Consider the following 14923-nt stretch of genomic DNA (forward strand, 5'->3'; position numbering starts at 1 on the left):
CATTGAGCCTTAAGAAATAAAACAACCATGCTAGGAACATGATCCAAGGTACCTCTCCACTCTAGCCGTGGTTGACCTAGCATAGCCAACATCACCATCTTGGTGTGACAATCAAGGATAGAGTTATAGGGTGATAACCAGTCCATGCCCAAAATAATATCGAAATCCACCATACTTAGCAATAATAAATCAGCTCTAGTCTCAAAATCACTGATAACAATCAAACACGGCCGATACATGCAGTCAACAATAATAGATTCACCCACGGATGTAGATACATAAATAAATAAACTCAAAGAATCATGGGATACGCCCAAATACGGGGCAAAATAAGATGACACATAAGAGTAAGTGGAGCCTGGATCAAATAAGACTGATGCATCTTTATGACAGACCGAAACAATACTTGTGATAACAGAATCGGATGCAACTGCCTCCGTCCTAGAAGGAAAGGCATAATATCTAGCCTGGCCTCCCCCTCTAGGGCGACCTCTACCTATCTGACTTCCAACTCTAGCTGGCTGTGCAGGTGGATTAGCAACTGGTGCAGTGATCATGGCCAGAGAAGCCTTAGGGCCCTGTGGAATAGGCCTGAGAAATCTGTATAGGTGCACCCCTCCAAAGTCTGGGGCAATCCCTCATTATATGACGAGTGTCACCATACTCAAAACAAGCCCTTGGAGGACGTGGCTGCTGAGACTGGCTCAGGCCTAGTCAGCTGGACTGACCGCTGAAAGCACTCCGTACAGGAGGTATAGTAGACACTGCGGTGCATAATATGGAACCTAAGGTCTGGGAGTAGCCGAAATACTGCTGGAAGCTGGAAGGGCTGAATGAATAGGACGACTCACATAACCTCTACCATGACGGGCTACAGCTGGGGAACGAGAACTATTATATGTGCTAGAATCTCGAGGTCTCTTAGCTTCCCTCTCTTCTCTCTCCCAAGTCTGCATACCCTCCAATAACCTAGCAATTGACACCACCTGTTGGTATGTGATGTGTATCTCATATGCCCGCCAACACTGGTAGGCCGCTCCTCTAAGCTAGAAAGACGTGAAAGAAACCCCACTAGAATCCACAATACCCATAGTACGGAGAATACAGTGACATTCCTCAAAAAAACCCTGAGCATCCTATGAAGCTAAACCATTGAAAATGGGAGGGTGGTACTTTTTGTACCTCTCAAGCCTGAGTTGCTCCCCCTCTGAAACTACTGCCCTAGCCTCGGGCTGAACTGGGATAACTGGATGTACTGGTATAACCTCTAGGGCATGGTCAACTTGGGCCCGTGGCTCTGGGGTATGGGCAGCGGGAGTCTGTGCTTCTCCCCCGACCTGAGATGTGGCAGGAGCAAGTGGAATTAACCGTGCCTGAGCTAGAGTGCCAAACATGCTCAAAAACTAGGCAAGAGTCTCTTGAAGTGCAGGAGTAGTAACAGGCATCTCAGGTGCCTGTTCTCCAACTGGATCTACTGGTGGTTCCTCTGCAGCAACTCGTGCGGGTGCTCTGGTTGCACCACGTGGTCTTCCTCGGTCTCTAGCCCGGCCTCTGCCCCGACCCCGGCCTCTTGCGGCTCCAACAGGGGGCGCGAGTGTCTAATTATCGGATCCAGTTGTGCGTGTCCTCACCATATATGAGAGAATAGAAAGACAATGGTTTAGAACTTCTAAGTCAACAAATTCGCACGATAAGGAATCAAAGAAGTGAACATTTTCCCAACAGTTACATAGCCTCCCGAAGATAACTACAGACGTCTTCGTACCGATCCGCGAGACTCTACTAAACTTTCTTGTGACTCATAACACCTATGAACCTAGAGCTCTGATACCAACTTGTCACGACCTCAAATTCCCTTCGTAGGATGTCGTGATGGCACCTTGTCTCTAAGACTAGGTAAGCCTATCAATGCGGAATAACAGAATATAAATTGAAATTTAATCCTCAACGGTCGAATAAATAAGAACTGCAAATTTAACAATTTCAACTCCCAAAACCCGGTAGAAATAAGTCACAAGCTTCTAAGAATTTATTCTCAATGTCTCTATACATCAGAGTCTAAAGAAAATAAAAAAGACAACATAATAAGATAGAATGGAACTCCGGAGTCTGCAGATGCTAGCAGATATACCTCGAAGTCTCCTCGTATGGCTAATTCACTGATGCCTGGTCTGATAAGATGTACCTGGATCTACACAAAAAGATGTGCAGAAGCGTAGTATGAGTACACCACAGCGGTGCCCAGTAAGTGCCAAGCCTAACCTCGGTAGAGTAGTGACAAGGTCAGGTCAGGCCCTACTGGAATAATAAAAGACAGGGAGAAAAGTTTAACAATAATGACAATGGGGATAAATCAAGTAAGTAGTATATCACAATTTAACTACACAGAATAAGGGCAATTAACACCTCGCAGAAGAAAAACAGAAATTTATAACTTTAAGAAAACACCAAAAATAACCAAAGGCAATGCAGCCATAAAGAAATATCAACAAGGGCACCCCCGAGGTACCGCCTTGTAGTCTCAAATCATAAATAAATTCACAAAATATCATTTCCTTATATCACCGCGGGAGCCTTCACATTAAAATTTAAAGAAAATATTTTTCCCAAAATAGCATCCCACGTTTTAGCCATCCTTATCACACTGCATGTATTCTAGTAGTTCCCCTACTAGCCACGCGTATCAAGCCACCCTTATCTCACTGCATGCGTTTCAACACCCAAACCTTATACCACCGCATGCGTATCAGTATCACAATTTGCACCTCAAGTGCCCAAATATTTTAACTTATCAAAATAAATCAACAACAATAATATTTTTCACAATAAGGAGCTCACGGCTCATACCGAAATAAATCAACAACAACAATATTTTTTCACAATAAAGAGCTCACGGCTCATGCTAAAATAAATCAACAATAATATTTTTCCACAATAAGGAGCTCACGACTCATGCCAAAATAAATCAACAACAACAATATTTTTCCACAATAAAGAGATCACGGCTCATGCCAAAATAAATCAACAACAATAATTTTCTACAATAAAGAGCTTATGGCTCAATCACAATGAGTACAAAAATCTCACAAAATATTCAGCAAAAATAATATTTCACAAATTTAACACCTTGTCTAAATATAAAAATTTTAAATGTAAAATACTTCATTTTTAATAATATTTAAATTTAAGAAATTCATCCTTCAAATAATGCATAGAACAAAATTAACAGAGTTTCAACTAAACAGGTAACACACTTAGCAGGAACATGTCAGGCAAATTTAAGATACAAAAATATATAAAGGATGCTGAATATAACAGAATAAAATAATTTAATCAATATACAACAGTGCTATATATAATTTAAAAATATAATCTTCCACATTTAGCCCGTGTACACACTTGTCACCTCATGTACATGACTTTCAACACATCAATATTTTTATATCAATACCAATCCTAAGGGAAATTTCTCCCACACAAGGTTAGACATGTCACGTACCTGGAACCACGCACAATCGGTCGAGTAATATGCCTTTTTCTTGATTTTTTGACTCCGATCGGCTCGAATCTAATCATAATTAATTCAATTCAATCAATACCAATTATAGGAATAAATTCCATAAGAAAATATAATTTTTCTAACAAAATCCAAAATTTAACCAAAAAATCGCCTGTGGGGACCACATCTCAGAATCTGGCGAAACTCACAAAATCCGATAACCCATTCAATTACGAGTCCAAAAATACTAGTTTTACTCAAATCTAACTCCAAATCGACATCGAAATCTCAAAAAATCGTTTTATGAAATATCTACAATCTTCCCCAAGTTTCCATCTCAAAACACTAATTAAATGATGAAAATAATGATATATTTGTGTATATGGACCAAATCTGAGTTACAATCACTTACCCCGATGTTTTTTCTTTAAAATCTCTCAAACATCGCCTCTCCTAAAGCCCCAATTTGTCAAAAATAGAAAATGGGACTAAGTCCCCTTTTTATAACTTAAAGTTTATGTCCAGGCACTGCCCTCAATTTCCAACCTCGATTTCCAGCCTATTTTTAACCTCGATTTCCAACCTTGATTTCCAGTATATTTCCAGCAGAAAAATTTCCAGTAGCTGTTTAAGTCCAAAATTTGATCCGTTAACCATCCGAAACTCACCCGAGACCCTCGGGACCTCAACAAAATATACCAACAAGTCCTAAAATATCATACGAACTTAGTTGAAACCCCATATCACATAAAACAATGTTAAAACCACGAATCATACCCTCATTCAAGCTTAAGGAACTTAAGAATTTCCAACTTCTACATTCGATGCCGAAACCTATCAAATCAAGTCCGATTGACCTCAAATTTTGCACACAAGTCATACATGACATAACAGAGCTATGAAAATTTTCAGAACTGGATTCCGACCCAGATATCAAAAAGTCAACTCCTTGGTCAAACTTTCCAAAAATTTAACTTTCACCATTTCAAGCCAAATTCGACTACGGACTTTCAAATAATTTTTCGGACACGCTCCTTATGATGCCCATCTGGTTTTCACCAATAAGACTCTCATTTCTCTGCTCACTGTCGCCTTACAGTGCCCATATGGGTTTTCATTGATAAGACTCTCTCATTTCTTCTTATCTTTTTTTTTTAACTAAGATACGACATGCGGAAGGTTACCCAATGCCCCTGGCATAGGGATTTCAAGTATTCTCAAAGATCGATAAGAAGTTCTTAACAGGAAAAGGCAAAAATAACCTTGAACTGAATAATAACTTTTGGAATCGTTTCTACAGAAAAAAACCGTAAGATAAAACAAACTTCTACCCTAGTTTTGGAGTATTGGGAATATGGATTTTTTGTTGTGATGGGACCGAACCCAGGGTAAAGCTGCCTACGTATCCTTTCGGAATCAGGTCGGACGTAGTTCAATGACTCAGAAAATTTGTTGTTTGACGTTTCTTTTATTTCTCGTTTTTTGCTTTTGTAAGTGCACATGTTCCAAAAAAGTGGAAAACCAGGAAGACAAATACAGCTTAAAAGGGGTAACAAAAGGGTGACACTTATTTGGAATAGCGAGCAATGGTATCTTTCGTCATCTCGATCTAAGAAAATCATGCGTGAAAGTTCCACAGTGGGTATATATCAGACATTTCTAGTGGATCTATATGAGTGTTTCCCGGGTAAGGGAGCATCGAGGCTAAAGTAGTCAAAGCATCGTCTAGCTCATTGTATGGTGATTTTGGACTTAGGAGAGTGTCCGGAAAATTATTTGGAAGTCCGTAGTGGAATTTGGCTTCAAACGATGAAAGTTGAATTTTTGAAAAGTTTGACCGAGGAGTTGACTTTTTGATATCGGGGTCGGAATAAAGTTCTAAAAATTGATTTGATAGGTTTCGGCATTGAATGTAGAAGTTAGAAATTCTTAAGTTCCTTAAACTTGAATTGGGGTATGATTCGTGGTTTTAGTATTATTTTATGTGATTTGAGGTTTCAACTAAGTTCGTATGATATTTTAGGACTTGTTGGTGTATTTGGTTGAGGTCCCGAGGGCCTCGGGTGAGTTTCGGATGGTTAACGGATCAAAATTTGGACTTAAATAGCTACTGGAAAATTTTCTGCTGGAATTAGGTTGGAAATCGAGGCAGGAAATCGGGGGCAGGAAATCTAGGGCAGGAAATCGAGGGCAACGCTTGGATAGAAACTTTTAGTGATAAAAAGGGGACTTCGTCCCATTTTCTATTTTTGACAAATTGGAGCTTGGGGAGAGGCAATTTTTGAGAGATTTTCAAGAAGAAAATATCGGGGTAAGTGATTCTAACTTGGATTTGGTCAATATACATGAATATATCATTGTTTTCATCATTTAATTAGTGTTTTGAGATGGAAGCTAAATTCTAAAAAATAACTAGAAAATGCCGCAGGTACGCAAAGCTAAAGTGAAAATCCAAGCAGTGGATTCTCAAGGCCAACCTTTACCAAACGCAACTGTCTCCTTGGCACAACAGAAGAACAATTTCCCGTTTGGCAATGCAATAAGCCAACACATCCTAAACAACAAAGCCTACCAAGATTGGTTTACTTCAAGATTCATGTACACAGTTTTCCAAAACGAAATGAAATGGTACGCCAACGAGAAAATCCCCGGCCAACTAGACTACAACGTAGCTGATGCTATGCTTAGTCTTGTCCAAAAATATAACATTAAAGTCCGCGGCCACAATGTCTTTTGGGATAATCCTCAGAATATGCCCTCGTGGGCACGCTATCTTTCACCAGCACAGTTATCCGCAGCTGCATCAAGAAGGATAAATTCAGTGATGAATAGATATTTAGGCCAACTTATTCATTGGGATGTTGTGAATGAAAATGTCCACTTCTCGTTCTTAGAGCAGAATGCGTCTGATGTTTACTACAAAAAGGCTAATGAAATTGATAGCAAGGCAATTCCGTTCTTGAATGAATTCAATACGCTTGAACATGGATTTGATGGAACTTCAACTCCAGCTAAGTACCTAGAAAAGATTAAAGAGCTTCGATCCCATGGTTACAATGGCCCTTTAGGCATTGGACTCCAGGGACATTTTGTCACCCCAAATTTGCCTTATATAAGATCTTCTCTTGATATTCTGGCTTCAGCTGGATTGCCAATTTGGATCACCAAGTTAGATGTTGCAAATACCACCAACCAGGTAATCTTCCTTAATTATTGAGTTTGAAAGGGAAAAAAACAATTACAATATAAAAAAGGGTTTGGATTTAGGAACTGAACGATAATGTGCCTAGTAACAATTTTATAAATTTATTGTCACGATAATGTGCCTAGTAACGATAATGAACCAGGATTTGGCCCTTTTAAGGTCCTTTGCGTATCTTATTTCGAAATTAGCAGTTCAAGTGTGGCCATGAGATTTTTTTTAAAAGAAGTTTTAATGTGGGTATGTGTATCAATTGATGCACAAAACAATATCTCTGAATCCCATAGTCTAAGAGTGAAATTATTTATCTTGTAGCTGAATTAAGAAAGAAACAAACTCTATATTTCCCAGATTGATAAAAATTACTCTAAAAGTTGTTGCCATTTTAACTTTCTATTACCACCGTCATCATATCTCACTAGCTACGATTAAGTAATTCCATGGTAACACTATAAAGTTTAAAGAGATAATTTTTTAGGGGGTTTTTTTGGGGGGGGGGGGGGGGGTAGGAGCTAGTCCGTGAATATGAGAGGGGGGCTTTTGGTGAAAAAAGCCCAATTGGACCCTACACTACTTAACTAAAAATGAAAGTTATATTAGTAGAGTCCATTATTTAAATGATTACTCAATTATCCGAAGTTATCTAGTAAAGTCATCTTTCTTTTGTTTATAACAGAAAAATTACTTAATTATGCCTATAACACGCAGAATGTCACTCGATCAGATTTCTCAAACTTTTGATTGTCAAATACTTATTTTACCCTCTAAATTATCAACTTTTATCTTTTTTTAACATTATAATTTTTTCCTCTTTTTAATCTACATTATGGGCTTACCTAAAGAACAAATAAATTTATTTTTAAAATAAAAAAGTTTTCTAGCATACATAATATCGGAATAATAATATAGTTGAGCATAATTTTCAAGAATATATAATGCATATTATAATAATATCTTTAATTTAAATAATTTTTTTTATATTACGTTGATAGATCATATATATCTTAGTTTTCATTATTAATATAAAAAATATCATTACTAACAAATTGTTCTAATTAATTTTTTTACTATTCTCAACATTTTATTATTCCAACATTATACATGCTTAAATACTATTTTTATCTTTTTAATTTATAAATAAAATTTATTTATTCTATAAGTAAAACCATAATATTAATTAAAAGAGAAAAAATTATAATATTAAAATTTTTTAAAATAAAAATAAAAAGAAGACAAACATTGATAATTTAGAAGGTAAAATAGGTATATGGTAATTGATGGTAGGCTAGGAACACGTGTTTTAGCCGCATTTTGCACACTAATTTACTATACTTTACTTGTGTTTGAGTTTTAATTGGTAGTGTTTTCCACTGATTGTGTGTTTTATACTTTGTAGGAGATGATGCCGAGTTAAGAAGATGTTTTGACTAAATCGGATAATTTGGAGCTTTTAAATCCGAGTAAAAGCCCAAGGAATTAAACCGGTATCGCATCCGGGGCTCGTGGACAGGCGTTGCATACGAAAGTTGGAAGAAAGAGCAAGGGCTAGAGCAAAAAAAAAAGTACTAGTGTGTCGCATAAGGCGTGGCATTAAGCGTCGCACTAGTACAAAAATTCGTTAGACACGCTAAGTTCAGAGAGTTTACAACCGAGCAAAATATGCTAATGCTACGCACCCTGCGTAGCATAGTGCGATACATGAAGTATAAAAAGTTTTTAGGTTTTTCCACTTCAACTCAAGAAAGGTAGTTTCATCCGGGTTCGTTCCTGCTTGGCATCAATACACTAGAAATACGTTTTTGAGCGGACTTTTGACATACTTTCGACCTAAGGAAGCTAAGGATGAGTTGGAAGAACACAAGCACAAGGATTTCATTATTCATTCCTCACTCAAGACCCGAGTTTGGACCGAATCTATGTTTTCCTATACTTTAATTATATTTGTGATGAATTTCTCCATGTCTATGGAGTAGTTTCCTTTAGGGTTTGATGGATTTAGTGTATTGATGATTGTTTGTAAATTATAACTCTAGATTTATATATTGCATTATTTTGGAAGATTTAATTGTTGCATCTATATTCACTAGTTCATATAATCGAGAGAGGCAAAACTTGTGATATCTTTGCATGATATTGTTGGTTGAGTTCATAGATTGTTCTAAGTATTCGAAAGAGGTTAGTTGAATCATTGATTAAACCTGGTTAGGAGAATAATCGAAATAAGTTTTCCTAAAGCCCAATCCACTACGCATTCTTACATATCTTCATAGTGCTTAATTTGGTACGTCTCGTGAGGTTAAGGTTTAATAGAAAGAGGAGTTTCTGTTGAACGTTTGAACCAATAAGTGAGTGAATTCGAAAGACTCACTTGAACATTAGAAGTGAACTATCTAGAGTTAGATCCCGAATAATTATCTTGCACCTATCCTATCAAAACCCTACCTTGTCCCATTGATAACCTTATTTGCTTATTCCTTGTCTCGATAGTCACTAGTCAATAGCTTTAGATTCTTAGTTAATTTTAATTATGAATCATATAAATCTCAACTGTTGATCCACCTGGATAGCAATAAAGCTAGAAGCTAAGAGAATATTGTTTAAATTCAATTCTTGTGGATACGATATTATACTATGATATCTTTGATTAGCGAGCATAATTTAAGTGTATTTTGCACTCGTCAAAATTTGGCACCATTGCCGGAGATTGGCAATCAATAGTGTTCAAAATAATTTTTTGTGCTAATTCAGTAATTTATTTTATTTTATTTTATTTTTATTTTTTATTCTTCATGGGTTTCCTCTTCCATGTACATGCAACATATTGACTCCTTTAGTGTATGACTCGATCTTCTTCAAAGGAATTGATTTCGTACAACCCAAAGGTAGAAAAGAGTCTGCAAAAGTTGAGGAAAGAGAAAGAACTCACCAGAAAGTTCATGGGGCAGCCTTCAACCCAAGAACACATGGCTAATCATGGTGAAGATGAGGCAAATCTGGCGCAAGAAAAGCAGCACAACCGAGAGATGAAGCTACAAGGATAGTAGCCGAGGCAACCCGTAGAGCTGCTGATGAGACCGTCAACGATGATGGGGGTCGAAGGTTCCATCTGAATCGACCCTTGATTGAATATCCGTTCGAGAATGCGGTACCCAGGCCTGGTAGAGCATTAGGTGATTACGCCAGACCGGTCTATAATCATGGACTGTCCAGTGTTAGACCTCTACCAGTAGCAACGGATAACTTTGAGTTGAAGCAAGGCTTGCTTCAAACTATCCAAAATAACTACATTTTCAGAGGAAAGGTGAATGAAGATCCTAACACTCACTTAATGGACTTTGAAAAAGTCATGAACACATTCCCAATACAATGGAGTATTAAAGTATGTAGTCTACTTAAGGGCATTCCCCTTTTTACTAAAGGATAACGTGAAGCACTGGCTTTGTAGCTTACCAATAGGGTCGATCAGGACATGGGAAGATATGACTAGAAAGTTTCTTGACAAATACTTCTCAGCTGCAAAAATAGTGAAGTTTAGAAGGGAAATTCACAACTTTTGCCAGACGGACACCGAAACAGTTTTCGAGGCTTAGGAAAGATTCAACCAGATAGTGAGGAAGTGTCAGCATAATGGGATTGAATTGTGGATGCATCTTCAAGAGTTTTGGGATAGACTAACACCTCCCTCACGATGAACTCTGAACATTACAGTTGGAGGTCCTTTTATGAAGAAGACTCCTGAGGAGATTGTGGCAATACTTGATGAGCTCTCTAAAGATGCTAACCAATGGCCTTCTGAGAGCAATTATAGAAGAAAATCAGTTGGGGTTTATCAAATAGATTCCAATACAGCGGTGCAAGCCCAACTAGACGCCATGGCCAAAAAGATAAGAAAACTGACCTTAGCCAAGATCCAGAGTCAACCATCACCAGTTTGTGATTTCTGTAGAATGAGTCATCCAACGTATGAGTGTTAGGCCACAGCTGCAGATGAAGTGGTAAATTCTGTGGGAAGTTTTGATATAGTCAACTACCAGAGTGGTAATAATTTCAATCACATGGGATAGAGACACCCAGGCTTTTCGTGTAACTCACAAAATTATAGCTAGAACTCATGACAACAAAGTAACTCTAGACCCCAGGGACAAGGAGCTCCGGGTTTTCAAAATCAGCAGAGACAGCAGTATCGGCCTCCACAGTCTAATCAGTCTAGCATGGAAGATCTAATGAAGGCTTTCATTATCAAGACATATGAGAGGCTTGACGCCTATGGTGCATCTATCAAAGAACTGGGCATATCGTTTCGAAACCTGGAAAGATAGATTGGGAAACTAGCTACTCTAATGTCTGAGAGGGTCCTAGGAATGCTCCCGAATGATACAGAAAGAAATCCCAAAGAAATAGTGAATGTTGTAACGTTGAGAAGTGGGCAAGTATTGAAAGATCTCACCCAACCCAGAAAGATATGAGACTTGAAAAGGAAAGTGGGGAGTAACTGAAAAGTGATGTTGATAAGAAGAAGAAATGCTACATGGAAGCTAAGAAAAAGAAGAAGGGAGTAAACTCGAGAAGGGAGGAACCTTAGGAGAGCAAGCATATGCATGCTCTACCTTTTCCCCAAAAGCTAAGTAGAGAAAAGTTGGACAAGTAATTTGAGAGATTTCTGGATGTGCTGAAATAGGTTCATGTAAACTTACCATTCACGGAAGTGCTCTCACAGATGCCTGCTTATGCTAAATTCTTAAAATAGATCCTTACGAAGAAGAAGAAAATAGGGGAGACCTCAGTGGTCAAGCTTACAGAGCATTACAACGCGATATTGCAAAATAATCTCCCATAAAAATGCGGAGATCCAGGAAGTTTTACTATACCTTGCTCTTTAGGAACTATTAATTTTGATAAATCCTTATGTGATTCAGGCGCTTCAATTAATTTAATGCTTCTATATATCTATAGGAAACTGTAGAAGGAGATTGGAGAGATAAGGTCTGCACCCATATCTTTGCAGCTGGTAGACCAAACGACTATAACACCCGAGGGGATAGTGGAAGATGTGTTAGTTTGGGTGGATAAGTTTATTTTTTTTTGTGGATTTTATAGTGGTGAATAGTGATGAAAACAAGGAGGTATCTCTTATCCTAGGAAGACCATTCTTATCAAATGGTAGAGCTATATTAGATATACACGAGAGAAAACTCATGCTTAGAGTTGGTGAGGAGACTGTGACTTTTAAGATGGATGTTGCAAAGGGGGCACAAAAGGACAAACCAGCTGTGAGTGTTGAGTGGAAGTTAAAGGGATCGAAAGAGAAGGCTGTGGTGAGCGAGAAAGATAAGTGTGGGGTGTACCCAAAAAAGGCCGAGAAGAAGTTGTCCACATGGATGTGTGCATTAGTTCGGGCGCGAGGAATGGAGTCCGACTTCGACTTAGACCCGACTAGATGATCAGGGAAGTTTCTTTTACCTTATATTTTTTATAAGGTGCCATGAGGACATGCCACAATTTAAAGTGTGGGGTGGGAGATATTTGTATGTATGTATGTATGTATGTATGTATGTATGTATATATGTATGTGTGTATATTAGTTTTCCTTTTTGTTAGTTGTAAGAGTTAGAGATAGAAAAGTTGAATTGTTTTTTTAAGTTTTCGATTTTTCCCGACAAAGGATATCATCGACGGGTTTCTTGAGGGATTAAAGTCTAAGGAAAAAGAACAAAAAGATTTTCTTTTGGTTTGTTTTATTTTTTTCCGTAGGTAGTGTAATAATTTCTCCTTGGTTTATCTTTATGCCGCGTTTCTTTTTCAAGTGTTTTGCTTAAACTGGGTGTAGTTATTCTTTCTTTTATTAGGAGTAGTGTAGTCTTGTGCTATGTATTGAATGTAGATGACTTTCCTTGACTTTGTTGTGTCTTGAGAAAAGAGTGCCTTATTTGTGACGCCTAGGATCAGTTCTTGACTCCTAAATAAGCACCTTAAATTGTGTGATTGTAACTTTGCTTAACTGTTTTGACTAGAGAGTCGGGATAGATCCAATCCTAAGTGAGTTATGTGCCAATGTATGAGTGAAGTTTTTGTTGAAATTTTGTGCATTTCAGTGATATCTAGAAGTTGCCCCGTATGTTTGCAAAGCGAAATAGTAGTCTTGTTCAGTCTAGGAAGTGATATAGACATTTCTTTGTTGAGACAATTATATGTCTGTGACCCATCTAATTGTTGTGTATCCTAGTTAATCCCGTTGATCTCGTGATCCTATTTCTTTGGCAACCACACTGCAAGCCTGATCCACTTTGTATGAATTAACTATATGTTTGAACTTTTTATCTCTCTTGAGCACTTAATATATTTATGAGCTTGTTAAAATCTAAGTGGATATATGGTTGGGGTTTTGAGTGGAACTACAGAGAAGGAAAAAGGTGCAGTATTTGAAAAAAAATATTGTGAGAGTCACTTGTAGGGAATTGAAAAAATAAGAAGACAAAATCAGAATCTAGAAAAAGAAAAACAAATGTTGGTGTGTATATATTATAAAGAAAATTATTCCTTGCTAGTGGTAAATCTTGCTTTGTTTGTGCTTAAAGAAATTGGGAGCTTGGTGCTATTATGAATGAAGGTTGGGGTTTGGTTCAATATAGGTGTGGGGTTTGAATTGTTAATTTATATGTATTAAAGTTCTTAGGGAGGTGTAGGCATTATATCTAAATGTATCCTACCCATCCCGCATTTACATTAGAACCAAATAAAGTCCTACTTGATCCTTGACTGAATGAGCTCAATTATTAGAGTATTACACTACGGGCAAGCCTATAGTACGTCTCTTGTGGCATATGTGTCACACCCCCTTTTACCTCGAAAAGATATGTATTTTATGGATTACAGGTTAAAGAGTTTTTCCAATTAAAGTAACAAACTTGAGTAGGGATTATTTTATTTAAAGAGTCGTCACTTGAAATTAATTTTTTTTTCTGGTGTTCCAAGTCACCTTTTATTTTAATTCCTAGTCAAAGAAAGGTTTGACTCTATTTTATCGGTCTGCGAAACCAACGTTCGGGTAAGGAATTTTGTTGACCGGGGAGAAGGTGTAAGGCATTCCCCGAGCCCTGTGGTTCTAGCACGGTCGCTTTATTGACTTAAACTTGGTCTGAATTAATTTTTGACAAACTATGATTTATAAGATTTTCATGTTTTACTTATCCGCTTTTATTACTTGATTATTGAAAAAACTGAAGAATTTTTGAATGATAAGATGTCATAACGACACTGCACAAGCGAATGCATGCTCGAGACGAATTAATTAATTTTGTCATAATAGTGCTACGCAAGCGAATCCGCAGTCATGACAAAGGATTATTAGCACGTTAATATTATTATTATTTTGTTGGAAAAAACGTTACTTGAATTGTGCTTTGAGAAAATTAAGTTTTAAAATTAATACAAAATTACTATCATGCTACGCAAGCGAAAATGCGGTTAGCCAAGGATTGATTAAATTAAAAATTAATTAAAGCTATTAGATTCGGTATATGATTATTGAGTTTATTTAATGAATATTCAATATCACAATACGCAAGCGAATCTATGAGTAAAAAGGTTAAAACGCACCTGCTAATTGCTTAGCGTTTAAATTAATTACTAAGGTTATTAAGTTACATAGATAATTAAGCTACATAGTTTAGAAGAAAATATGACAAATTGAAAGTTATTTGAAAAGCTGATAATTGGAAATTTGAACCAGCTTTGTTTATTGGGTTTAAAATGGCACTGGGCCACTTTCTTTGTTATTGGGGTTGCTAGGCCAATTTTTGTGCATTTACACTGCTAGCCCATTTTGGACAACTTTAACATTGGGCCAACCCTTAACTTGTTGTAGTTTGGCCTAAAAAAATTTAGGTTTTGGCCCAGGATACTTTGAAATTGGGGTTTGCATAGACAACCACCTGAACGCCAGATTATTGACCCAACTAATTTTACTATAGTCATTTCTACCAAGTTATGATTGCATAAACAACCACTTTATTAAACTGCCACTTTTATCTTAATTAAGATCTAAATCAGAGTGGCAGGCCAAAAATCCAGCACTAATCAATTTTCAATATTTTAAATATAAAGAATTCAAAACTAACCTCCATTAACATACAAAAAAATAATTTCAACTACCCATGTAAAAGAACTGACTTCTACCACGTTTCTAGGCTTAATCACAGTTATAATATTTATTCTTAGATAAA

General features: G+C 37.1%; 1 protein-coding gene across 1 annotated transcript; it reads left to right on the plus strand.

The window, feature by feature from the left end:
- The first annotated feature begins 5918 nt into the window (after positions 1 to 5918).
- LOC138904116 (endo-1,4-beta-xylanase 5-like) lies at positions 5919 to 12142 on the plus strand. The gene is made up of 4 exons (XM_070192579.1): positions 5919 to 6695; positions 10430 to 10630; positions 10676 to 10739; positions 11799 to 12142. Exons 1-4 carry the CDS (start codon positions 5919 to 5921, stop codon positions 12140 to 12142), a joined length of 1386 nt encoding a protein of 461 aa, XP_070048680.1.
- The last annotated feature ends 2781 nt before the right edge of the window (positions 12143 to 14923 follow it).

This window comes from Nicotiana tomentosiformis, unplaced genomic scaffold (genome assembly GCF_000390325.3).
Source record: "Nicotiana tomentosiformis unplaced genomic scaffold, ASM39032v3 Un00451, whole genome shotgun sequence".
In the NCBI taxonomy this organism is placed as follows: domain Eukaryota; kingdom Viridiplantae; phylum Streptophyta; class Magnoliopsida; order Solanales; family Solanaceae; genus Nicotiana; species Nicotiana tomentosiformis.